This window comes from Varroa jacobsoni, unplaced genomic scaffold, assembly GCF_002532875.2.
Source record: "Varroa jacobsoni isolate VJ856 unplaced genomic scaffold, vjacob_1.0 scaffold_1258, whole genome shotgun sequence".
Classification (NCBI taxonomy): Eukaryota; Metazoa; Arthropoda; class Arachnida; order Mesostigmata; family Varroidae; genus Varroa; species Varroa jacobsoni.
The window spans coordinates 1-27,434 of NW_019214160.1; the positions used below are offsets into that span (position 1 = coordinate 1).

General features: G+C 40.6%; 4 protein-coding genes across 5 annotated transcripts in view; 1 reads left to right on the forward strand and 3 right to left on the reverse strand.

Moving 5' to 3' along the window:
• Nucleotides 1–391: 391 nt before the first annotated feature.
• Polr3E (RNA polymerase III subunit E) lies at nt 392–10,446 on the reverse strand. 2 transcript variants are annotated; one of them, XM_022846856.2, is made up of 9 exons: nt 10,326–10,446; nt 4,243–4,541; nt 3,779–4,113; nt 3,484–3,557; nt 2,897–3,185; nt 2,089–2,220; nt 1,702–1,925; nt 1,411–1,516; nt 392–1,260 (listed from the first exon to the last, which is right to left on the reverse strand). In XM_022846856.2, exons 2-9 carry the CDS (start codon nt 4,520–4,522, stop codon nt 1,165–1,167), a joined length of 1,536 nt encoding a protein of 511 aa, XP_022702591.1. In that variant the 5' UTR covers nt 4,523–4,541; nt 10,326–10,446; the 3' UTR covers nt 392–1,164. The 2 variants fall into 2 exon arrangements, with proteins under 2 accessions (XP_022702591.1, XP_022702590.1); XM_022846855.2 differs by lacking the exon at nt 10,326–10,446 and adding an exon at nt 4,858–5,108.
• Nucleotides 5,675–10,311, reverse strand: Ranbp21 (exportin-5-like protein Ranbp21). The gene has a single exon (XM_022846835.1). The coding sequence runs from the start codon at nt 10,234–10,236 to the stop codon at nt 6,781–6,783; it is 3,456 nt and encodes a 1,151-aa protein (XP_022702570.1). The 5' UTR covers nt 10,237–10,311; the 3' UTR covers nt 5,675–6,780.
• Nucleotides 10,447–11,480: 1,034 nt separating the features above from the next.
• Nucleotides 11,481–15,243, reverse strand: LOC111268103 (serine/threonine-protein phosphatase 4 catalytic subunit). The gene is made up of 2 exons (XM_086971562.1): nt 15,140–15,243; nt 11,481–13,623 (listed from the first exon to the last, which is right to left on the reverse strand). Exon 2 carries the CDS (start codon nt 13,105–13,107, stop codon nt 12,130–12,132), a length of 978 nt encoding a protein of 325 aa, XP_086827688.1. The 5' UTR covers nt 13,108–13,623; nt 15,140–15,243; the 3' UTR covers nt 11,481–12,129.
• Nucleotides 15,244–15,495: 252 nt separating this feature from the next.
• Nucleotides 15,496–27,434, forward strand: part of IntS4 (integrator complex subunit 4) — a 15,101-nt gene continuing 3,162 nt past the window's right edge. Inside the window, exons 1-16 of the mRNA XM_022846836.2 lie at nt 15,496–16,017; nt 18,453–18,586; nt 18,767–18,976; nt 19,214–19,385; nt 19,804–19,989; nt 21,515–21,643; nt 21,913–22,080; nt 22,353–22,577; nt 22,729–22,922; nt 23,257–23,397; nt 23,508–23,742; nt 24,082–24,243; nt 24,403–24,540; nt 24,859–24,969; nt 25,067–25,324; nt 25,644–25,774. Of these exons, the coding sequence (XP_022702571.1) occupies nt 15,886–16,017; nt 18,453–18,586; nt 18,767–18,976; nt 19,214–19,385; nt 19,804–19,989; nt 21,515–21,643; nt 21,913–22,080; nt 22,353–22,577; nt 22,729–22,922; nt 23,257–23,397; nt 23,508–23,742; nt 24,082–24,243; nt 24,403–24,540; nt 24,859–24,969; nt 25,067–25,324; nt 25,644–25,774 (2,726 nt within the window). The 5' untranslated portion in view covers nt 15,496–15,885. The remainder of the gene's footprint in view (nt 16,018–18,452; nt 18,587–18,766; nt 18,977–19,213; nt 19,386–19,803; nt 19,990–21,514; nt 21,644–21,912; nt 22,081–22,352; nt 22,578–22,728; nt 22,923–23,256; nt 23,398–23,507; nt 23,743–24,081; nt 24,244–24,402; nt 24,541–24,858; nt 24,970–25,066; nt 25,325–25,643; nt 25,775–27,434) is intronic.

The window sequence follows — 27,434 nt, forward strand, 5'->3', positions numbered from 1 at the left end:
TATATATGTTAAAGTAATGTTTCGTTTGTGTTATGATGTTTATTACAATTCTTTAAAGTAATTTTTATAGTAGATACGAAAACCTCAACACAATCAGATGAGCTGAATTAGGCTTCGGTAAAGCTAAAACCAAACGATAAATGAACTAAGACATAACTGTGTACTTTGCCCCATCACCAAATCGACGTGACCAGAAGGGTTCATATTATTTACAATGGTTTCTACTCTTTTAAAACGAACGATCGAAGCGGTTGGTGATATATCATCATTAACATGACATTTGAGAATCCATCTATATTATGAATGTTAGCGTACAGATAATTTTTTCTCAGACAAACTGTCTAATTTCTTCATAGAATTTTTTTAAGGAAATTCAAAGAAGGAAATAAAATTAAAAAGTGTAACAAAAAATAATGACATTTATTTAATGGAGCGTCTTTCCGTTAGCGACAATAAACACAACGCTGAGTCGTTCGAAGAATTAGAACTCGCAGAACCAACAAATTATCGAGCATCCATTCACCTGTTCATGACCACTGACAATTTCTTCACTTCCACCATCAACATAGAATTGTTACAATCTCTCACAACTCGCTTCATAGGAACACGGGTTGAAACAATCTGTGTATCACTACCGAAGGTAACACCACTGTACAAATAGATATTATTGAATTATAAAACATGGGCATTACCTATAGACAAAGCCGAACAAACGATGGCTTGCTGAAATTAAGCATTGTAAAGCGCGATGAGAGCTCCATTTCCCCGCACTATCTGCAGAACGATTTTGTACTTTTACCATATTTGTTTGTTTTTCAACTTCAGTTATTCGCAGCTTTCGTTTCTAATACGCAAAAACAGTAAAATCTTTAGCAGAAGGCGTAAGTGATCTTTTTAAGCCCCAAACTTAAATAAACTAATCTAAAGTGAACACAATATTCAGCAAGACATGAAATTCAACATTGTTGTTTAACATATGACACGTAAGTTGCGCAGGCTCAAATGGCTTGCTCTTTACTACGCATATCAAACGGGCATTGGACAGCAGTGCCCAAGGTTTCAAGAAGCTGCGTTGCATAGTCACGCAATGTATCCATTTGTGATATTATAGTCATTACGTTTATTTCTGTCGTCGTTGTTACATTAAAACTGGACGGGCTCTTCTCACAAAGGATCGGCGACTTTACCCGAATGCCTTCTGCGATTACCGGCAGCAGCTATTTTCTCACCAACCGTTGTGCTTCTAGCTTCCTTGAACTCCTAAAAGAAAAGATTGGACTTTGTTGTTACTCGGCTTCTGCCCATCTCAGCGGACTTCTTTACTTCAATATATATAGTCCTTCATTGTAAATGGGCTATCGGTTTGATCTTTTGCTTTTCAGTACATTTGTCATGTTGACTGGGACCTACCCTACTCAAGCCGCTTTCGAGAGCTTCCCAAATTAAATTTTGACGATGCACAATATCTGGATTCGCCCGTAGAAATTTTTCATCTCGCGGTAGTTTCAAGCGCCACCTGTAACCGAGTGCAGACGAACTGTTTTATGCACCCCTAAATGACATAGTGATTCATTATCTTGTAAGGGGACGGCTACTTGTCTAAACTTTGCAGTAGAGATAATTGTTCTATTTAGTATTCACTCAGTTAGGTAATCTGGAAGAATCGTGCAATATTATCATCTTTTGACCCACATCTATTACCTGTCATGTCCGTCCTGGACAGTGAGATGTAAGAGAAGCTGCTCAAGTTCTTCGTGGGGCAGTCGAAGTGCATCTGTCAACTGGCTCTTGCTAACAACAAGCGAATTTTGCAGTTGAACAAGGATGTAATTTCGAGAGCGTCGCATAATCTCACCCGGAAGACCCAACTGATCGCTGTGGCTATCCTTCGGGTATAACACCTCGCTTTTGACTACCCAGTTTCCCTGAGAAAGGATGAGTAGTAGATGCTATTAAGTTAAGTGAACAGTATCTGTGGCACAGTAATATAATTCCACTCATTGTCCTGTCGCCGATTAATAATACGTAAATGAAAAATACTAAATATTTGGAACTATCATACATAGTTAATGAAAGAAAGGTAGGCACCTGTACGAGGCAAGCGCACTGCTGCACAGCCCTTAACACCTGCACCCGATCTAATGCCTGCGGTCCTTGGGGCAAGATATCTAAAAGAGTGTCGAATCGAAGAATCTTTGCGTTTCCAAGCACATAGGCCACCTGCAAAAATTTGCATGTGTCAATCTGCTTGAAACACTTGTGTTAAGGGTTTTATTTGTTGTCAAAACTCCTGAATCTGATTCTCAATCAAGAACTAGTGTGATCACACATCAGTATCTTGCCTTACTTAGCCTAAAGTACGTTTCGGGTGGGATTGATTGACACCACGCTCTCATGAGCTCTAAGGGGCAATGACTTGGTTTAGACAAGACGATGCTTTATAGTTATTTACTGTCAATTTAGACGGGTCAAGAACTGTGATTCGTCCAGCAAAGGTCTATGCGAAGTTCCGCGACGCAGTGTAAAATTGGGTTAAGTATGAATTGTATTTTAGTTGAGAAAGGAAAACGAAGGGCAATAACAAGCACGTCTTTTTGCAAAGCCAACCCGACCGCACTGAAGCCTGTAGATCATCACTATATTTTTCGTTTTCAGAGTTTAATCACACTTAAGTAAAACATTTTATTAACTACATGGAATATAATTTTATCCGAGCACAGGGTCTATTAAAAAAAGATAGTCGCAAAAGTGACATGAAGCAATCATCACCCTGTGGTTTATCAACGCTTCGGTTTGCTGTACAGCAGCCGTAATCATATTATGACGACAGGTAATCACTATTTGCGGAAATCGTACGAAACATTATTCATTCTATTATTTGCTGACCGCAAGCTACCTGTTCATTGAGTGGCTTTTCACGGATGCTTTTCAGTGAGTCTCCTCGGAGTCCAGCGGCATGCCTATTGGTGATTGCAGTAGCATACTCTGACCCTTCCACGTTGAAAATATTCGAATTATCCGTTGTCGAAACGCCATGCGCATCGTGCTGATGTGGACAGAGCATTTGTAAACGCGCCTGTTCCGCCTCGGGGCTCTCCATGTCGCGATACCCCATCGCCTGCCATGGTTCTTCGGCATTTTTCTTCACAATTTGGGAGTACGCTCTGGCGCGAATGGCTTTCACACTAATTGAACAGGTATTTTTAGCGGTAACTAACGAAGGTATTATATAATAACAGTAATAGATTCATAGGCGTAGCCTCTTCCTACAGTGTCTGCCCATCGTTACTATACGTATTTGAATATCCTATTGTCGACTGGGTAAAAATAGGAGGTTTGGTGACAATTATATGGCCCCTTTATATAATACATGGTAAGTTATCGCTTATAAAAGTTGATAAAATCCATGACCCTAGTTGGCTACACTGGCATGTTTTTATTAAACAGGACGCGTTGATGGCTAACCATCGCTATGCTACTCACCGATCACTTTCCCTGCCAGCAAACCGAACTGTGACGGGCTTCGAGTCTTCAGATTCTCCATCACCCTTACCGCCCTGAAAAGAGTGTGCTTATCTCATTTAAGATGGTAGCACTGACATTCTGGCGAAAAAAATTGGCCAATTTGCGTGTATATCTCATACTAGACACCATATCTGCTCATATACATAATTCAACTGAGGCAAATGGACTTACAACCCCGTAGCATGTGCTTTGATTCAGTACAAACATTAAAATGAGTGTACATCATCGGTGCCTGCCGCTGTTTCGACCTTACCTGACCGGTCGTTTTATGTGCGTCGAGATAATCGCACGCCGTCTCCATCTGCAGCACGTTTTTTATAGGTGTTAGATGCAACACAGACCTGGCAATTCTCCCCTCAGAATCTCGAATCCTCTCAAATCGACCGACAGCGAGATTTGACTCGCTCCCATTCCCGATAGGCTTGCTCGATCGCAAAAGCTGCCGGTCCACAACCCCGTTCGGGAAGTAACCACCGCCAACTCCTGAACCATCGCTACTACTTCCACCACCCCCCCACTGACGGTTGCTTGCTGTTGCGATCGCTTCACTTCTTCGTCGATCGTAGTTTACTCCTCGAGTATTAATTGCTATAGAAGTAAAAAGTTTGCAGAATGTCTGAATAAAGTTATAAGCTGAATAGTATATGATAATTATTGATTAATTATATACTATTCAGCTAATTAATTAATAATCGAAAACTAAATTTTGTAACGTACCTAGCTGAATTTCTAACTGTTCCCTTTCAGGTTTGAATCGAATAGCTGTGATTTCGTCAGGCCTGTATGGTGGCTGATCACGTGGCCTGTACGGATACTGAAGTAGGTATAGAGAATTGTTAAGGTCATCCGATAATAGCACGTCAATTTCAGCGATCACGTCATCAGGTCTTTCGATCTTTGGCAATGATGCTTCCGTTTGGTCGCTGGACGTACCGCCATTAAGAGTTTCAATGCTAGCACCGGGAACTACTGACAACGGCCTGTTCATTGCGATCATCACTCAGTGGCAGTACCACCTGCATCACAAAAGGAGAAAGTAAAAATAAATAACTTTAACGTACACGCACCACTGCTATGTATGTTTATTTTACATTTAATAATTTCAATCATCCAACTTATTCCTTGCAATGATGACAAAACTGCTCCCAAACGATCTGACCAACTGTCTCCTCTCTTGATCGTTTGTGCTACTCCGTTTAGCAAAACAGCTGATTCCTGAATAGAATGTACAGTAACTGTACAACAGAGTTAAAGTTGATTATAGAATGATTTTCAGAAAGGCAACAGCAAAAATTTTCAATTGTGGCAAAGGAGCATGCGTCTCGCGCGTACCGGGTATGATATCTATCCCATAGATTATAACGGAGACTCGCGTGTATTCTGCAGGTGTTTTTTTAGTGCGTAACTTTGTAGGTAGTAATACGGGTTTTGACACACTCGCGCATCTAGATTATGTTCTCTGGAATAAATAGTGCATCACTCGGTCAACTTAAATAGATCGTCGTAAAAGCACCGTGCAAAAGAAGGAGGAAAAGGCATATGGTACAGTAGAGTACACACAGGGGAAACGATTAGGAGGAGGGATGTTTTATGAAGGATGATCTCGTTTCCAGTAGAAGCATCGTGAACAAGCAGAAAACTTTTTGTGAAGAAGTCCTAGAGTGGCCTCTGAGTTTAGACTACACAGTATAGTACCGACCGTTGTCAAAAATTGTCTAATTTATGCGAGTGAATAGATAGTGAAACAAACCAATCACCGAGCGAAAAACTTTTCAGGATTATTGAGTATCTCGACGAATAAAGCCCTTATTTTCCAAACTGATAGTTCATACTAGATGGTACTCATATATTGCATAACAAAAGATACATCATTGCACATTGATATTCTGACTTGGAGACAGCACTTATAAAAATTTAGCACGTTTCACTTGATCCTGTCCCCTGAACTGGTAGCGAATTCGTTACCTGAAAAAGGAGCCAATCGCTGCACACACCTTCTACTAGTCGCGTCAAACTGTCCTTACGAATTACGAGCGTTGTCGTCGGTAAAAACTTGTGGTAGTGATGAAGCTGGTGCAGTAAAATTACAGGCAAAATTTATATATATATAACAACAATTAATGTAACGATAAAAATAAAAACACAGCTATTTCCATGAATTTCTTTATTAAAATACTCTCTTGAGTATTCTCTAGAATCCTATATTGTTTGAAATGTATAAGTATTTACCGTTGTGATGCGGAATCGTACACCACGTGAAATACAAATTATTTGCATTAGATTGAATTATTATTAAGATGCAACGTTTGGTCCATCTCTACAAATAAAAATCCCAGGATCTCCATTTTTCAGCGCAATGCAGAACTGCAAAGAGATCCATTAAAAATGATATCAAATAGATCAACCCAACATTTAGCTACTTAAATTACTGTACAAATACGGAACAAACTTGTCCGCTCTATACAAATTTGCCCCTGATGACGATCGCAATAATGAGCACAGCTAATGGTATACTGTTGGTAGATTGCTAGCTGACAGGTCACTCTATTATGTACAACGTGTACAAAATCAATATTAGGTTCATAAGTGACAGGATTTGCTAATTCCCGTTACAATTTATGATTTAGGCAAAACAACTGAAAATATCTGAGGAACTCTGCTAGGAATGCATTGCACATTTCGACGGGAATGCCCTTATACTACTGCTTAGCCACATCAACGTCTGTTGATTACATGTCTGATTAGTATTAAAATCACATTATTCTGCTAGAGTAAACACCCTTACTCTACATAACCATTTTTTAACGCTCCCGGAAATGCTGTTAAACGTCTGCATCGTGCAAATAGGTAACTACTTCGTCTAGTAAACATCATATTTACGCCTGGTTTTAATAGCAGGTCGACACACTCAACAACCGGCACTAGCCTTTCCGTCTTGATCCATTTTTAGACAACAAAAGGAGAGTTAGATAGTTAGCAAAAATACAGGCGTCATCATTTTCGAGACCTGGCGCTTTTGAATTTGCAAACGAGGCCATAGGGGGTACTATTAACATATGCCTTGAGAAAAATAAGATTAATCTTCAATTAGCATTTTCTTATTACGGCATTGCTTCATTAATGTGTCAGAGATATTTGTAATTACTTTACGGGTTTTGAAGGACGATGTACAGTGCAGTGCATTCATATAGCATTCACCTTCTCAAGTTTTGGGCGGTATACTCCTGTAGGCTAACTAGGTCCCCTTTCCTTCTGTTATCCAAATAAATCCTCCAGCGAAATCACTTTTTCGTCATCCACTCGCTTCTTTGGCATTTTCCACAGCGGGGCTAAATGCTGAATATGAACTTCTTCCTTCCATTGGGTACTGACGCTTTCTTTTATAATTCCTTTTACAGCCATTTTGAAAAGTTCTTTGCATTTTCTCTGAGGCGTCGTTACACCAGGTGCAATACTCCTTTCGAAGTGCGCTAGAGAGACCTCATTACAGCCCGCTTGAAGAAGCATATCTCGCAGGAAGGGCTGAGGACTGCTAGAATCACTTGCGCCCCTAGAATGTCCTAACCACCTGTACAGGTAAACACCGAAGGACAGTAGAAGGGCAACGTGCCCTTCCTCGTCGCCGTGCACACGTAACGAACGCAAGAACGCTCCAAACATAAATGAAGAGCAACGGATGTCGAACTCGCGTCCACTCTCCACAATGTACGCGGTAATGGCACGACATAACTTGTATGCCTTGTAACTTGTTAACGTATCACCCCAGAAAAGGGCTGTAAAGGCGATAGTAATAGTGCATTGGCTTGCACTTTCATCAACTAAAAGTTCTTTGCCGAAAGTAGTAATCGCAGACACCGATTCAAAATTAGACGCTTGCCCTGCTGTTACTTGCGGCTTGTTTGTGTCTAAAAGAAAGTTGGCCATGACTTCCATAAGATCTCTGCTCATCTGATGCATGACCTGTTCATTCACAAATGTTTCAAGTGTTGCTTCGGATTCCTCATGCGCTCTGTCGATGTCTTTTCGGCTCATCCACTCCTGCCATTGCCCATGAAGAAAAGTAAAAACACTTGACATGAGCGGAACAAAAGTTGACGATAGCTTCGGCAAAAGTAGCCGCTCGGGACAGTTTTTGACGAGCGACCTGACCACGGAATGAAAGTAGAATCGCATTTTGATAATGGGCAGATTCTCCATGCCGTGAGTTATGATGTAGGTCATATCGTCTCGTAGAGTATAGAACTCGGATCTGAAGGTGCAAGTAACCAGAAACTGACTAAGCGTCTCCTGCAGAATGGAAACAAAGCCTTGAGCAGCAGAGACACTCGGTACAGGGAAGTCGCAGCATGGTCGGTTGTCGGCAAAAATATTCGATTTGTCGGCTTCGTTGAGGCACATTATACTTTGAAGAATATCAGGATGTAGTAAATTCAAATGTGCAAATAGTTCTTTGAATAACCAGACGATTTTCAGGATCGGTATCAAACACGTTTTGCTAATTAGTTCGAAGGCTACGTGTCTGTCTTGGATAGTTTTGCATCTCTTTAGCACTCCAGTAATGGACATAAGCTTGCCTGTCAAATTTGCCCTGTTGTCGACAGCCCTTTCAAAGGCTTCTATATCCTGTAAGCCCAGAAACAGAGCAAAGGACTGAACGTTTTCAACAGCCCTTATGAAAACGGGATCAGCGCAAAAGAATGCTACGTCGGAAGCCAACATGTGTTCTAGAAGAGCGGACTGCGCAACTGGGTCATTTGCCACATTCGAAAGCACAGTCAACCCCTCGAGGTAGTGTTGCCTTTCTAGTCCACTAACAGTATTTAATGTCAGTCTTTGGGAGATAGTAAGCTTGATCGCCTCAAGGTGCTTGGCCATTTGCTGAGGATGGTCCACGCATAAGCGGACAAATAGAGCGGTACCATGTTTTCGATATTCACGAGATTCTGGGGACCGTGTCGCTCTTGTTTCGCCAGGTAGCTCTAAAGCCCCCATGGCAAAAACAACTTCAAGAAGTTTACCCAGCCTGGCTGTGTCGTCAGCAATAAAATGCGATAGAGCAGAACAACAAGAGGCAATAGACGAAAGTCTGCTTAGGTTATCTTCGCCAGCGCGGCTTAACGCCACCAGTTCATCAAAAGCTCCTATAAATTGCATAGGTATATCACTGTTGACTATATATACCGATTCCTTGACGATAGTTGAGCAAACGGTATCTAAATAACGGTGAAAGCCGGCCCACTCTTCGGCGGTCACAGCACAAGATGCGTTACTGTTACTAGCAGTCAACGGCGTCAAACTTATAATAGACGTTCGTTGAAGCAGGTCCCTCAAACGCGTTAATCCTACATTAACCGCCACAGAAGGGTGAATTACCACAGCAGTTCTTAACAGGTCACATAACTCTGACCGGAAATGGCTATAGGCCTTTTTTAGTTCAGCGTAGTCTTCAAAATCCCATGCAGATTGAGTGTAGTCATTGAAGACGAGCCTTTGCTGGATCATTTTGCAAACAACTGTCCACAACAATGGTGGATATGCGAGCTTACTGGCATCCTTTTGCTCGACCTTCAACAGCGGTGCGGCTGCCGACAATGCGACACGGGCCACAACACAACTGGGGTGCTGGCACAGTTGAATAACAGCATTAACCATTTCAACAAACGTCGAAGGATATTCGAACTTCTGATCCGACTGAAGTATGGACGCTGAAATCTGTTTCGACACTCCAGCGAGTGTTTCGCATAACGCCAACAGGAACGTTGAATCATTCTCCCGACCCTGCTCAGTGGCCGCAAGTATTCCACCGATGCTACTTAGTATCTCCGACATCACCTCCTGCTTAAGGAATTTCGAGCAGAGCTGTTCGAGTTCCAGGCCTTTAAACTTTCTAGCTGCTATTTCACAGAGGCAATTAGCGGCCTGCAAACGAAGGCCTGAATCATTTAGGAGAAAGCAGAGCATTTTGAATACATCGTCAAGCAAAAATTCCTTCAGTTGAACGAATTCAACATAGCAGGTTAGTGTGATCAACGTACTGGCTAGAAGTTTGGCACGAGCCGCCATTACAGCTGGACTGGGATCTTCTAGTGAGTAGTATTTGTTGAGTATGCCAAAAAAGAGCTCGAAAAGTCCTGGGATCATGTCAGTCAATGCCTGATATATATCCTTGCGTCTTTGAGGTGCATCATTTAGGGTTTGCAGTTGCACGACGTCTTCGGCTATTCGAAGCAGCGTAAGTAATACTAGCTCTGTTTGGCCCATGCCACGAAGTTTGGTTATAGTAAATAAAGTTGGCATCAGTTCAGGCCATTTTTGCGGCCATTCACGTTTGGCGATTTCTACAGCAAGGCGGCAGATACCTTCTTTGACCTGTGGAATTTCTTGCATAATATCGCCCGTTCCCTCGATCCATTGAAACAATTCAGTTTTAAGTTGGGTTCGTTCGGTCTCAGAAAATTCGTTCCATCGTAATCTAACCCAGTGCTCCATCAGTAGCAGAGCGCCATGACGCACCATATGCCGGACGTTGCACGCGTCGGGCGTATACCCTGTTTTTGGCTGTGGAGCACATAATGCCAAAGCTGCAGCCATGACAGTGGGATCTTTCGATTCCTTGAACTCGTTGTAGGCTTTGGTCGCTGCGCGACGCTGTTCTGGCGTCGCAGACGCTGACACGGATTGCTCGATGCATTGTGCTAGAGACGCTTCCATAGTGGTCACGGCTGTCACTCTTTAGTGGATTCGGCTGAAATCAGCTCAGCAAACCACCTGGTTAATGCAACGCAATCGAATCAAATTACCGTGGTTGGCTTGCAGCGTTGTACAGTTGCTTGTACAATTCTGTGACCACTACGGAGAACGTGGCATTTCCTTTAAGTTTCAGCTATGGACAGAACACAAACACGTCGCGAACGGGAAGTAGACCTGGACGTTCAGTGTTAGATACCCAATAGCCAGTCAAAATGACATACACGTAGACTGAGTGTCCTGGGTTCGGGCGACTGATGATAGGGGCACCTGCGGACAAGAGACGACAGATCGAACAGTTTTCTATAAGTTACTGGAAATTACAAATGGGTCTCACAATCTCTGAAAACCGCAGGTGCCCCTATCCCACCACTGGATGTCACTCTTGGAAAGTTAAGAAAATTTGTTTCTCAATGTGCGGATAAAAAAAAGTTACGTTTCTATTACTATGTTTATAGTAGGCTGTTATTGTCCCAAAAAAACACGAATCATCAGGGTTCAAAAATGCATTGTGGAGCACGATGATCAAAATAGATTTTATGATTGTTATTGTTATCAAAACAGAAGCCTATTCGTGGACACCATGAAGTACGTAATGATCATCATAGTCTAGCCCAAAAAATGCTCGAAAAAAAAAATACTATACCACATTTTCAAAAAAGATGTAACAGATCCAGGCCGATCTAGAAAAAAAACAACAACATGGTGAACACTTGGTCGCCTGTCTTTTTTAACCCGATTTCAGAAACGAATATGCAAGGTAAGCGGTTCACCACTGGTCTTAGAGTAATTCCAAACCCCAAAAATTATCTCGGACGTATCAAGACTTCGAAGGTGTCATTGTTCTAGAACTACCAATATGCACTACATAACAAGCTTTACTAAACAGAGCGTGCAGTAAAAAACATGTAAAAAAATCGAAGCTGGTTACACAAATTCGTGTTCGTGTTACTGGAATCGTAGTTACAATTAGTGCTGCTCGTTACAACAGTGCGCAAAAGAATACTTATAGGAATTTTAAAACAAATTTCCCAATGCATCCTAAATCGACTTGACCACGCAAATCATGCTTGTAGGGTAAGACAATATAACCTAAATCAAGATTTAGTACTGGCAAAAGAAGCCATGTGACCTGATCTAATGATGTGCCCTCAAAAAAATACTTGTGATGTGATTACGCTGTCAGGCATAATAAACAGACAAGCTAATAAAAATTACTAGCAATTGCAATTCACATATTTTATTAACAATCCACCAACTTCGTGTCAGGAACGGTACTTGAGCATAACTTGTTTCGCTTGTTATGCATTCCATACATAAAATGCATGATAGATAGTCTGAACAAACACATACAGCCCATTTTATACAATTTTCGCCCCAGCATTACCTATGATATTTTCTAATGTATATCCTCATCGTCATGATATAAAAACTGCCAAGTTTGGTCCTCTAAGGGACACAGATCCATTGTACAGTAACTGTATGAAACATCAGCTGCGGCTTTGCTCCTATCTGTCCCTGTATCTTAATGCCAGTCCTATGCAACCCCACGTAGGCGCCTGCGCAAGCATAACTTGCTAGCTGACGGATTTAAGGGGGAAAATTCACCCAACGTTCGATAAACATTATTATTATTATTTAGGGCTGTCCTTGGTGTAATAACCTTCTAAGATCTATTTTCTAAATGTGTTCTTAAGATTGTTTGTACCACAGCTATGGGCATAAATACAAACGATCCAAAAGACAAGAAAACCATCATCAACATGTTTTCTGTTACCTCAGAAGGTATTGCCCGCCGCCCGCTTGTTACTGCTGCTAAGTTTTGCTGTTGTTCGTCATATAAATGACAACGCTTAATTAAAGAAAATAATCTGGCTGGGGTTTTTTTGTTGGTATTCCTCGACTTTCGGGTGGTGCGGCTTCAAAGATCGTGAAGTCCCTTTGCAGATATTCATCCAATTCGAGTATCGCCGCTACGTTTCCGCACCGATAACAGTAATTTGGCGCAGACCAAACAGTTAGCACTAATTCGTTGAAATGCCATTTGTAACCCTCCATGACTAGCTGGTGCGCGCGACAGATGATATCAATATTGTTTGCCGCATTGAACTGTTGCACGACGTCACTGCCAAAGAGGTAACCAGCTCCTCGAGGACTCACGCCCCAACCCTGCATATCCTCGGGATCGGACCATAGCAGATCGCACATAGGCCCATCGTGGGGCACTTCTTGCTTTCTGTCGATGGTTCGAATTTGGTCTAGCGTTTGAATCGATGGCGACAAACCGCCGTGAACACAAAAAATCTTCCCGTCGATAATAGCCGACAGAGAAAGATAGTCGAAGATCTCAGTACAGTAACGCCATACTGTAACACTATTGTATTTGCGCATGCATTCATCGTAGAAACCGTAAACCTGCGTGATTTGCCGCGATTCATGGTTGCCCCGAATCAGCGTAATACGATCAGGATAGCGCACTTTTAATGCCAGCAACAGTAGGAACGTCTCTACAGAATAGTAACCACGGTCGACGAAATCGCCCATGAATAAATAATTTGTTTCTGGCACATCACCGCCGACACGGAATAGCTCTTTTAGGTCGTAGAACTGACCGTGGATGTCCCCACAAACAGTTACCGGTGCGTCTACGACTTGCACGTTGCTTTCCTCAATGAGAATCTCGCGGGCCTTAGCACACAACGCTTTGACTTCCGACTCACGAATAATCTCACAGCAGCGCAACTGTGCAATCTGACGGTCAAGATCAGAGGTTGAAATGCCGCTTCCGTCCATCGACGCAAGATCCGGACTTGTTGTTCCTCCGCCGTCGCCCATAATTATTCGTGCTGTTAAGATTTAATCGGCACTTGTCGGCTTTGCTGGCTTGCTTGACTATGTACTATTTGCTGGGTTTAAATTTTCCAACGTATTAATAATTCTAGCTTCTATTAACCGGTGGCCCTCGGTTTCAACGGCAAAAGGTAGGTAGATTGTCTGTCAGCACAATTTTGGTATATGAAAAAACTCTCCGGAAAACGACGGCACCTTATTAGAGATGGTTTATTCACGCAATAAGATCAGCCGCGTAACAATAACGTGATGATCCTGCCGCTCTGCGTTGGACGGCAACTGTAAGAGGTGAGTGACTGAGCAGAAATGACGCTTTTTCAGACAGCGGCACGAGTGAGCTTCGATCAACCGGAGTAGCAGAGAAGTACGCGTCAATAGTGTTGTCATCCGCCGCTCAAACTCGAAAAGGCTGAGAAGACAGGCGAGTAGACACCGGGATGGTGTCCAGGAACAGTCCAGGTGCGTGCAGGACAGGTTGCGTCGGGGCCGGACAGCAAGCGCCTGCAAGTCAGTAAAATGGTCGCGTGTCGGTGTGCTGTTCTTCAACTCATACCACCACCACCATCATCATTATCATCATCATCATCATCATCATCATCATCATTGTTAACAACAACAACATAAAGGTGGTGTATAGTCGTAGAGAATTAAGACGCTTGTAGCCTTACTTCAATGGCACAACGTTGATGTTGTTGTATGTAAATAACGTAACCTGAGTGACGATTAGATAGCCGTTCCTATCAACAGGGTGCGCACAGCTAGAAACCAATTGCACGATCGCAAATGTCTGTTCTCAATGTTGATGTATTTACAGTTATGAACCCTTTTCAACACTACCGCATCGTTACGACTAGCCTTAAGGCATTCGAAAACCAACACGAACGTAATGGGATTCCAGTATTTCGCACTGCTGACTTGCAAATCACATTAATACGGAGTACATACTCATAATACTATTGCAACTGATAAAACCACCAAACTCCCCAATTGTTGAGTTTTTAAGTGAACAATGTTAGGGGCAAGGATGACGATATATATTTTATACTTTTCCGTCCAGGCTAATGCCTCTTACCCCCTGCATGTCTGTAAAAGGCTCAAGAGCCGTGAGCAAGTGACGATTGACAGTAACAATAATCAACAATAAATTCAAGCACCTATGAGCAATAATCGACGACTTAAAAGTTTTGCCGATTTTTACACGAAACTTTTATACAAAGTAGACGGCGCATTTTCACTCAAGACGGACGGGATTGAAATCTACGAGAAATGAAACATGGAACAATTGTCAATCCTCGCCCCATCCTTATAACCGAAAACAATTGAATAGATTTTGTCAACTTCTTCATTAGTTTCCTTTTAGTAGTTTAAGTAAGAAAAATTAATCATGTTAATCAGTGAACGTTGAAAAATAACATCACAAGGATCAGATAGCAATGAAATAACGTAAAAAAAGCACTCTTACTCACAACAAACTACAATATACTGACGAAACTAGACCTTAGGCTGTACTTTGTAATGAATATATAGTTAAGGTTACGACCGACTTATCTTGAGGCAAGAATCAGCTTCAACTAAAGCAGGATATTTTCGTCAAAGACTCTGGTAGACTCGAACTTGCTTGAGGAAATGCCAAGGATAAGCGTGCACATGACAAATATGCTTAGAGAACAAGCCAGTTGTCAATATTGTACACAATCGGTCGGGAATTTCTAAACAACGAATCAATTCAATAATCTTCCCGTTACTTGATGGTCTTTTCAATTCATTTTTGAACATTTGAATTTATCAAATCTGTGTATCGTGACGTCGCCCGAAAGCCCAGACGTGCCGTTCCGCTTATGCACTCGTATTTTAGGCGCGCGTCCATTATGGACGCCCCTGTTCAGGTAGACAAAGTCGATCTTTTATCTTCCACGCCGCCAGTGTGACACTATCAGACACGTCAATATGGCAATTGCACCTACGATGCCGTGTATTATAATTAGTGATATCATGTAAGTAAAACAAGAGGACTTACCGAGCAAATTGCTAGAGAAATACCAGCCTGATGCAAGCCTACCTCTAGAATCACGCCGTTCGACAAGGCGGACTTTTGCAACAGTAGGTAATCAACCATTGACTAGATGAACAGCGCTGGCTAGTCGATGGATGCGCAGGCGGTGATGAATGTGCTGTCTGAACTAGCATGAGTATCAGAAAAACTTTACCATTAAACTCTAGTGGTCCAGTAAACCTGCTTCCAGAACAATGCATTTAATGAATAAAACATCCATCAACATTTGAAATATATCAGATTGATCGTGAGGCGCGCAAATATACTTATGCTAATCCACTTCGTCGAATGCTCTGTGTAGTTCAGTGGGTGTTATTGACGAATGTTTCGAACTACTGGCCGGCTACCAGTCATATGTGAACAGCGCGGCTGTTCTATAAATTATGTTATAAACAAGCGAAAATCACTTTTTGACAGAATGAAAATACATGCGATCAACTCCGTTGTAATATAAATGATGATCCCAGCGGAGCGCGCAAATAGCATTATTACGTGACGTGTGACTTGTTGCTTCAATTTCCGAGGGATCAAAAACAATTTATTTTTTGATCCCTCAGATTTTTATAATATCGTTCTTGTTCTACCGAAACTTTAAGAAAAATCTACAAAGATACAAACGTACCAGCCAGTGCAGGAGAAATAAAGGTGTTCAAGGTTCTATTTTGTGTTATAACAATTATTATTGACTGTTAGGCCGGCTTTTTGTAGCCATGGCGGCTGTCTTGAAAAAACGCGCCTTGGCAGAGTATTCTGCGACGATACAGGAAGGTTCTCCGAGACAAAGGCCACTGAAGAAGCTACATCTCACTAAAAAGGCTGAGATCCACACAAAGACTCAACAGGTAAATAACAGATTAACCTTAGAAAAAGCATTACGGTACTGTTATACTTCATAGGCAGTAGTTGTAGGACCTGAGGCCGTTGATCACCAACGTCGTCTTTACTTTATCCCTCTTACTTACTTATAAAGAAAATACTCGTTCGGTTAAATAAAACCTTGCGACTTTGAACATGCCTGGCTAATAAGGTTTAAATATACGTCCAAAGTTATGCTTTTATTTGAACATATACATTGTGGGAAATTCTGCAGTCCACTACATGCCCACTTCGAAATAGAGGTAGGCGTGCATAACAAAAAACTGCTCTTCTTTTAAAAGAAAAAGGAAAAGCAGTTTTATTTTAAAACAATAGCTTGGGTGGGGAGAGCAGTTTTATTTTAAAACAATAACTTACGATAGCAGCAAATTACCACATCGAGTAACTGCCTTTTCCATACTGCTGCTTTGAGATGAAAAATTGAGATTGAAAAATAAGAAGCGCAGGCCAGTAATCGTAGGTTATTAGTTGCAAATTGGAATTATTTGCATTAGGTTGAAGTATAGGTGTCCCGTTATTCTCGGTAGTGAATGTATAACAAAAAGTGAACAGAATCATTACATAGATTATATCTACCTATTTCTACTGGATAGTCGAAAAAGTATTCTAGCTAGGTACCTTTGAAATTATACATCTAATAATAAGTATCATTTGAAAGGCACATAGTAGTACATAGGCTAAAATTGTTGTAATTCCTTTACTGAGACTAAAGATAAGTGAAATTTATTATATTTTGTCCATTTTATTACGATAAAAGCACAAAATGTTGACCAGGCCCATAGAAATTTTGTGCTGAAATGATCGACATGCATTATAGAAAGAAATGAACTAAAAGTGGTCATTTTTCAGTCAGGTCAAAGTGTCTTTTTGGAAATTTTGATCTAAAATATTTATTTTCAATGGCGTGCTAGTTACCAAATAGGTCGAAGGAATTAAATAAGACCGACATGTGAGTAGCCATGATATCGCCGAGGAACTAAACACACACCACTACATAGATCTAAATCATATGAAGGATGCTGGCTACAAAGGAAGTCCGAGGGTCGGGTATCATACAAACTGACGCAACAGAATTTATTCCATCGTCATTCCAGCTTTGCAGAAACTGAATAAAGTTGGTCTGTTATCACTAAAGCAATTAATCACGGGTGCTGAAAAGTGTATCTGACACTAAGTTGGAGAACATTGCTCCGTAATCCATAGCGAGGCCGCATAGACACCAAAGAAAGTGATACTACACGTTCGGTAGAACTGCAGACAATCACGCAGTATGGGCTGCTGCCGTTGGGTAAAACGATCAATTGGGATTCCTACTATCAACAACTCATAATATTACAACAAGCTATTTAAGAAGAATTACTTAAATAAACTCCTAAAAATAATCGGGCGTCGTTTTTAACCATAACAATGCCATACCACATATATCTTTAGCTCCCCGGCAAACACTGAGAGAAGTTGGATGGGAAATTTGAACGCATTCGCGCCGTTCATCAGTACCATCAGACTATATCATCTGTTTCGGTCTCGGCAGAGCTCTTTTAGTGCAGTACATATATATCAGGCTATCCAAGAAATATATATGCTGTTTAACGGGCTCTAATTTTTTAATTGGAAGTATGAACATACAGCAGAAATACTAAAGTCTTATTGCAGGGAGTTTCAGGCAGATGCACTTAATGAAAATTAATTAGTTAATTAACTAGAATCAATCAGTTAGTCGACAAGTAATCGGATAAAAGATAAGATGGAACTGTTCAGGATGTTCATACATGATGTTCCGGAAGACCAAGAATATTAATGAATTCTACTGGCCAAGAAAGAGTACTAAGAAATTATAGCAAAACTGCTAAAAAAATATGTAAGACAATCAAGCCATGAGCTTGACGTAAGCAAAACAAGTGCCCGTCGCATTTTCAAACGTTGCTAACAGAGAAGTACCATTTTAACAGTGATACATGTTGTCGGTGAAAGTTACGTTTACTTTTCTAGGACACTCTTTGTATATATATATGTATATATATGTATATCAATCGCATCACAGCTAATCTCAGACAGACGTCATCCTTTACTTATCTATCCATGATACAAATACTTACGGATGCGAATAATGTTAACGACTTCTGAAAATAAAAACATTTCCGTTTTAGTGAAGCGAAAACAACTCGTAAAAACAAAATATTATTATTCTGACTCAAAAAACGGTTTTGAATGAAATTGCACTTATAGCTTAATACGCGCACGTGATTACGCTTTGTGTGCTATGAATATGCGCTGTATGAAATTTGCATTACATGGCTTGTGTTTTCGTCGATAGCTCATGTAAATATATGAGACTTAGCTCCAAAGTCACAACGGTAAAAACATTTAACCTACCATCGTGCTTCTGCATCCTTCTCATTAGGTGAGCGATAGTTTACGCAATAATAATGACCAACGTGGTCGTCTAGGAGTTCTTCTTCAGTTGGAAAGGTCGATGCCTAGAGAGGCAGAAGAACGTGTTCTCATGCATCGTGTTCTTGCTGAACACTTCCAAAGGTGATTAATTCACTACCTAATGTTTATTTACTTAAACGGACTTTTAATGCTGCTTAGCTTTTATTTTCTAATGTCATGTTTTCTCTCTTTTGTATGCCAGTTTTTGAGTCTGTCCAGAGGCCATCGCACTTAAAAAACACAATTTTGATTTTTTGGATTTTTTCGATTCTTGTCCAATAGGGAAAGCGACAGCCCAGTGCGTGCAAAAATTGCTTCGCTTTTACCTCTGCTATGTCCTTCACGGCTTGACGAGTTGAGCACGTTTATTATAGGCCCCAACTCGTCAGAGGAGTCACATGTTGTAAGGGCCGCTTTAATGGACGCTGTTGTAGCTGTGGGAGAACATGCTATGAAGGCGGATGATCGACCCACTCACAATAGATGTCTAAGGTATTGTATTTGTTGTTACAACCCCTCGAGTCTAGCCATTTTAAAAATTTTCTACGAAGGTTTTACCAGAGATGTATCTCGCCACCTTCTTTTACCTTATCGCAAAGCAACGACCCCACAATCTGATTTTGTTTGAAAAACTCTGATCAGGTCTTAAGGAACTGTGTAACGAATATAACATGGCACGTGTATTCAATTTTTAACGACGAAAAGTATGAACTTGTGTACTCTTTCCAGGATTCTAGAGTGTAGCCTTAGTGACACCAGTCACCTTGTCAAAAGTCGAGTGTTGACATGGTTAGCTAAGTTAGTGCCGGCATCCTCGGAAACTGCCCCGAGCTTTAGAACCTCACGAAGCTCTTCTACACAGACGATCGAGCAAGTAGATAATACCGTTACACTTTCTCAGGTAATAATTCGACGCTTTACTTGCCAATGAATGCAATCATAATTACAGAGCTTATTGGGAAATTAGTTTAGCTTCGTTTTACATTTTAAGTTAGCCCAAGTGTTCTATGACAATATGTTACAACAAGTGGCAATAAAATGAGTAGACTTCGATAATGTAACGCGATGGTCCGACCACCCATTTCTACAGCAGACCGCCATCAAAACTTCGTGTTCGCAAAACAAATAAAAATTGCTGAAATTAACTTGGACATATCAAAGTATTCATTATTTTTGTTTAAATGAACATGGATGGTGTTAAGTATGTTTCAGGTGTGTATGTCATGTTATATATATATATATAAATATCAGATTTACCAATAATAAAGATTACCAATAATGCATGCTTAAGTACATGTCTCTCTCTGTGTTTTGAACAGGTTTTGACAACTCTGACGATTCACACGCGTCATCAGGAACCCCGAGTACGAACAGCCGCGTTAGAGGCGGCTCTTATCCTCCACCGTCGAAGCGTTCCGCTAGATGTGTCACTTTATGCTGAAGCAATAAGAGGGCTTAATGATGACTTCGAATGTGTGCGAATGGTGTCAATGAAACTCGTTGTTGTAAGTGCCTTTATATCTATCATTCTTAGCTAAAGATGTATGTTGTGTGGTTTTGGTGCGCAAACATTACTGGCGTATTGGCTCCACGAAAACAATCTCACAAATTATTTCGAACAGCAACAGCGTGCTTCAGGGCTTCATGCATATGCTTTTGAACGTTCCACTCTGTCTACTATATAAAAACAATCCAATCAGAAAAACACTTGAAAAACTAATCACACAGTTTCGAGCGCCATATCTTACGGCTTACGTAATAGTACCCCGAGAAAATAAAAGACCGAGAAGTAGTACACTTTAGGTCGAATGTTGACTAAGAACCGAATAAATCGAATTATACAATTATACGATATTAGTACGAAATACAACAAGTCAACGGCTATAATATTTATATACATATGCATGCTGAGATTGAACCTTTTTTCAATTATTCGTGTAAATTTCAAAATAACCAAACAATCCTCCAATAGCGGCTATGGGTGACGCGATATTGATGCCTCTTGACTTGCGGAATTTTACTCAACTATACTGCTTGCAAAAATTTTGCGATTCAAAGATTTCGTTTGTTAGTAGACCAAAAATTCTAGAAACCTGCGTTTCCACACATCCAAAAAAGATTGTATTGAAACGTACTAGACATCGAAATGTGCGCCAATTTTTTTGTCTTTGAAATAGACACACATTTCAGTTTCAGGGTTTCCACTGGAAGATTTACTATAACCAGTCAAGGTTGGACAGTTCGCAGTATTTCTGTATGTCTGTGTCTACATAATGTTATACAGTGCTTATTATGTGCTACACAAACAGGACTGGATGAAATAGTTAAAAAAGTATTAGTAACTAGGTGGCTCCACACAGCTCTATCTAAGGTAATACAAATCATGTCGGTGAAATGCTGGATTTGGCAGTAGTAGGTATGCTAAGATTGTTGGAATGCATTTAGTCAGACACAAGGGCGTTTAAGGTAGAGCGACTGGAAGATGAGCAAAATCGCTGCAAACATCTGTAACATTATTACAATAAAGACACAAAATACTATCGAAATCCATAAAACCGTTCTGCCCATGGTCAAGATGTGTTCTTGGAAAAAAACGGTCTAAAGATGTTGATATAAAAGGTCGACCCAAAAGTTGATGAAATTAATGAGGAAGCTGAGCAATACTGAAACGTGAATAACCGTAACATCGCTAAGGAACTAAAGATCCACTGGCAAATAGTTCTGATGTATTTAAAAAAACTGTCTACAAAAAGAAACTCGGATGTTTGGACGCCACGCGAATTGACGATTGCGTATTTTGATATGCGAATCACTTCAAAACCGAAACGAAATCGAACAATTCCTAAAACGTTTGATTATACATGATAAAAAATGTATTATGGTGGAAGCTAAAAAAGCTATATAATCTAGGGCAAAGCCTAGACTAACACACCAAAGGGTGATACTATGTGTTTGGTAGGATTGGAAAACAATTTTGATAATATGAGCTGCTACCGTCTCACAAAAATATTATTGTTAATTATATTGCAGGCGTTGGCTCAATTGCATGGTCGTGAGCTAGTTGAATCGGCGCCGGGTTCAGGCGAAAAGATTTCTCTTTACGATCACGCGTTTGCTAATATCTGCCAGATGATCAATGATGGTTGCATGAACGTGCGGGTAAGTTTACTTACGGTAAAACTCCGTTTCTTCTGACTGTCTTCCCAAGCCTCCAAGCTCTAATAATAACCGTGAGTACTATTATACTACAAACATGCTTGTTCCGTCCAAATACAGTTTGTCTGGTAATAATTACCGTTAAACTTTGATTACTGTCCAATGTAGTGATAGGTATTAGTGGAGGATTTTGTTATTTCTATGGCTTTTCAAGCGCAAATATATAAATATCATCTGTTATACCAAGTTCATTTTTACCACACATACTACAGGTTCTGGCAGCCCAACTACTGGGAAGTATGCTTGACGTGTCTCCTGGTTTTCTGGAACAAACACTTGATAAAAAGCTTATGTCAAATCTGCGAAGAAAAGCATCGGCTCATGAGCGTCAACGAGAGGCGTTCCAAGCTGGTGAATGGTCGTCTGGACAAAAATGGCAGGTGAGATGAGAACTCCTGCAGAGTGCATGTGGCGTATCGGCTCAAGATCTGTTACGCGGTGAGCGTGCACTCGCTTGATACACGAGGCATGCACCTTTTCGCTCTGGTAATAATCGTTCCTGTAGACCAAAGTATGACGATCGCATAGCTTCTTTTCTTACTTGTTTCTTACGAAAAACATTGAACCAAATATCCGTGTACTTACGTGTTTACCAAAAAAATTCTACTATCTTAGTCTATCTAATTGAAACTGTATTGTTCTTTGACCGCAGGACGATGCTCCTCGTGAGAAGGTTGATGAGGAAACTGTAAGCTTGATTAATCAGGGAGCGTGCGGTTTCTTTGTCCACGCACTAGAAGACGAATTTCTTGAAGTCCGACTGGCTTCCCTTGAGTCCCTTTGCAATTTGGCTATCAAATCTGCTTCATTTGCCTCGCAATCGCTCGACTTTGTTGTGGATATGTTCAACGATGAAATTGAGGAAGTTCGCCTCAAGGTACAAATTAAATTATCATGTGTATTTAGAAAAGTACTGCGAGGATTAAAAAAGTACATGATCTGTGATCTACGTACAATACAGATTACATTAAGATTTGTTACGTACAAAAGATGAATGTATTTTTATTTCGTATTGTGTTTTATTACAGGCAATCGATGTTTTGGAAAAAATGGGCCACGCACATGTACTTCGCGATGATCAACTTGATACCGTGTTGGCAGTTCTTAAGGATTTTTCTATGTACACACGCGAGGCTCTGCACCGGATGCTATGCTGCTGCCGCCTGAGAACTGCCACAAGTTTGAACTCCTGTATTGAAGCCCTTCTCGAAAATTTAAGGATGTAGGTTGTCTCATCCAATCAACGCCTGTTGACGTTTATGGTGGCAAGGACAACTTGTTACGCACCTTGTTTTACCTATTAACAGCCTTTACTACGTTTCTTCAGTGTACTAGACCGAACTTTGAAGAGCAAAATTAGTCTGCCAGCTATTCTGAGAATGTCGCTCAAAACAAAGTTACAAAGAAGTGTTTTCACGTCTCGAGACCATACCGATAACACTGTCATGATAGTTTCATTGCCCTGGTTGCTGAAAATGTAACATTAGTTATAATTTATGAGAGTTTAAAAATGCGGCATTTAGGTTCAACAATGTTTGTCTCATCTTTGTTCGCAGGTACCCTCAGGACCGCAAAAGCATTTATCGGTGTTTAATGCGCTTAGGGGAGCGAAACCCTCACATAACATTAGCCCTGGTGCCAAAACTGCTCAATATCCATCCATATCTTGATCTGCCGGAACCTGACGTCGAAGATAGGTGAACTGAATAAAAATCTTCCGTATGTGATGCCTCTTGTTCTAAGCATGAAGGACTCCAAATATAGGGTTCAGTGGAATAATTTTGGCAATTTTTCACCTGACACACAGGCGTTATATGGCGATCTTGATCGTGATTTTCAATGCAGCGGCCGGCTGTGCAACGATGCTTCCTTTACTTGAAGAACACACACTCAGGCATTACATCTACCTGAGGGATTCAATGCCACACCTTGTGCCATACCTGGAGTTGCCATTGAAAAATGGGCAAATTTTAGCTGCGTCAAAGACCTTGACGAGTTCTTCGCTTGAGCAGAGTGAGACGTTTCTTAGACACGTGTTACAGGTCAGCAGCATATAGACAAGCAATTATAAGGAGCATAGTTTGCATTTGTCAATTCAGTTTTATCTATTCATCTTCATTGGCAGTAGTGATAGTCTGCGTAGCAAAATCTACATTAGGAGTGCGTAAATCATGTCCTTTCTAAATAAAAGTTACATTAGAATAAATTTAGGTCTTTGTTTAAGATGATCGTACGACGATTCTTCTTTCTATGACAATCAGTTCCCTTAATCTTCCTGATTAAGCCCATTAGTTTTTGTGATAAGTATTTCATAATTTTCAAAATTTGTACAGTTACCTTATGAGGAGCTGTGGTCGATGTTTACATATTATTGATTGCAGAGAGTAGTACATCTTCCAGCCAGTTGTTCTTTAGAAGTGCGTCATCGATGGCTACGGTCGGCGATTGAGGATCTACACCAATTGGCAGCGGTTGAGCCTGCATTGGCCCCTGCTGCTCATTGTGCTCGAATCTTTATCACGTGTCAATCGACGATTAGTCAGGTACGAGAAAAGGCCCACTGCCTTATTTGACCCACAGTGCTGCTCGCATACAAGCTTAACTTAAATGAGGCCAGTTTCAAATTATTGTTTCTTGAATATTGGGAGCGTTTGTATAAATATAATTTTTGTATTGTAATACTGAAATTTGTCTTTGATCAGGTGGTGACGAATCGCTCATGGTTTGATCTTGGGCAGGCGACGCAGCCAATGGGCCCTGCACTTAAGGCGCAATTGGACGAGCTATTTGCACAGGCCTCGATTCTTGAACATCGCTTTGTCGGCCTCACCCCTCCCGAGGTATGAGATGCAACACAGTCTTTTGCAACATACGTTTATGGCGATAACCTCATCGAAAAAAATAAACGATCATAATTGTTTCTACCATTTAATTTAATTTCGATGTCACTCACCTATATATTGAGGTTATTCCCTATATTTCCAATAAGGTTTCCAACAAAATAATATTGCCGTAATATATATGCTTTCTTTTTCGCCACTTCTCATACAATGCAAAGATAAATTTCACTGAATAAGTTTTTCACGTTTACTCATTCTATTAGTTACGACTTTGTTATTTCCTCAAATATTTATTATTTTATCATATGAATGCTGCAGGTGGCTGCTGTTAGGCAGTTATGGCTTCGTCTTCGAGCCCTGCATCTTGTACTCGTTATACGTGGATGTAATATGTCAGCCCTAGGACTTTGTGAAGCGTTCCTTTTACAGGTTAGTTTGTGGTCACAAATAACAATATTTAGAAATTCTTTAAGGGTGTGACTAATGCTGCCTCGTTTCAACACACCTATAATTGGTTGTTACATAGGTGGACCGACTGCAAACGTACCTGGAAGAGCATAAACTCGATCCGGAAGCATGGACAGTAGCTGTTCTTCGCGAACTGGATACCCTTTCGGACACTCGGCCTGGCTCGGTGTGTCGAGCAGTGGCGCCTCTCCTTGAACAGCTAGCTACGACAAACACGCATAAGCTCCCAGCTACGACTGGAGGATCTACTACCGGGCACATGTTGATTATCCCACATTATCGATCTGCGGAAGAAAGTCTACAGAGAATTCGACAGGTAACTGTATAAGCTACTCTAGGCACACATATGGTATCTTGATCCAGTATCAATGTTATAATCACCGTTTTGAATTGAATATAAGCTAGGCTTCCTTGAAAAAGTTTATGAAATGTTCGCCAAAATGTATACGCATCGAAAAGTCTCACTATGTTTTTGGGGAACTTTTGTTACCGAATATACCCATAACTAATCGATTTGGTGATTATGAAATGTTAATTGATGATGTTTTCCGCTTAACTTTATTGCACTGTTTTATAATAATTGCGCGATTATGTACATTCAAGTATTTTTTTTTTCGGTTGAACTTATTTAATAGGCGAGTGCAGTGATCAATGAGCCAACTGGCGACCAGGACCTTCCAATTAAATTCCAGGCCGGAATCCCTGTTGCTGTTACCCTCGATTGCGAACTGGAAAATGTCGCGGACGTAGCGGCAGTGAGAATAAGGTACTGATGGTTACTTATTTTTTGTAATTCTATAACAGGTGAAAATTGATAGCTGTCAGTAACAGCTGCTACGGCTTTTTCGTTGAATGATTCACCGACGAATGGGGACAGCTGATAAAAAAATCACGTTTGCGCAGCGTCAATTGACATATCGCGCTCAAGACTCTCACTGTCGTTTTTTTCTGAAAACAGTAATACCTTAAATATTACCAACTATCAATTATTTACGATTGGTAATCATTAAGTTTAGGTATTTCTGCAGACTTACCGTGGTTAGACTATGTGCCGCTTAGCAAATGGATAATCCTATAAGGATTCGGCAATTCACCATTCATTTTCACATAGCCGCGATGGTTTCATATTATGTTGCGAAACGTTATCATCGAATTGTCTTTCAGCATAAGGCCCTCTTTGGTCGTCCGTATCAAAAACATAGAATGGTGAAATTCTGCGTTAACTGCCGCAAACTGATTGTCACAAATTCGCAATGACGAGGCTCTCACAAGCCTCCACTGCTTTAATATTATGATTTTCTTTATTTTTTTATTTTTTATTTTGATCAGCCGATACTGGTAGAGCAGCACGAATTTAGATGACATGAGAGAAAAATGGCATTTTATATCTGAAAAAAACTTTAAAGGTTAAAAAAGATCAAGTGAATCACAGCGACAATAACACGATTACACTGATTTGAATTTTTTTTCCGTGCATTCCGAGGAAATCTGGAAGGTGCAAATCCTGCCAATTTCGGCGACGGGTATGGAGTTGAAAAGCTTCGTGAGTCTCACCCGCTACTATAGGCTGCCTACATGAGATTTTGCACGAATGTCAAGTCTATTTTACGCCTTAATCTACTTAAAGGAACTCTGTTTGAAGTTTGTCGAATCATAGGCTAACCTACCAATCGGTAATGTTTAAGAAAGTAAGAGAATCAAAGCAAATGAAAGCTGCTCTCAGCAGATTTTGGAGATGAAGTTACAGACAGATGCCGGCGTAACGGCTTAGGGGCAAAGCAAGTCCAGCTTGAAGGAGGCGCGAGCTCGTCGTTGCGTACGCTAATAGCTCTTTTATGGACAAGAATTGGCGGTGGTTTAAATTTTCAGGAATAAATTTTGACCGCATTTGTACGGGCGTTATTTAAAGGGGGGCGACTGGCACCACTGCACCGAAGTTCAATGTCTGAGGGTAAAGCAAGCTTATGTCCAGTATTGCCTCCAGTATTGTCGCAAAAAATTTGACCGTTTTTCTAGCTAGATTTCTTTAAAGTAACAAAATCGCGAGAGAGTCGCGTTCGGTCGGAACTAGTGTCATTTGAAAGTTTCTCAGATCCATAAGATCTATTACAAATATGTGCTACTTATAACTAAGATATGTCATCATGAGGCTGCTTACATCCCGAAAATTTATATGTGAAACTTACCCTTTCTTGTATCTATCGATTACAAGGAAGGCTTGAAAATTTATATATATGGCTTGAAAATTTATATATATAAGTACCTTTTCTTGTATCTATCGATTACAAGGAAGGCTTGAAAATTTATATATATGGCTTGAAAATTTATATATATAAGTACCTTTTCTTGTATCTATCGATTACAAGGAAGGCTTGTGAAATTAATACGAAAGCTGAGTAAGACGAGAACGTGAGTAATCCTGATAT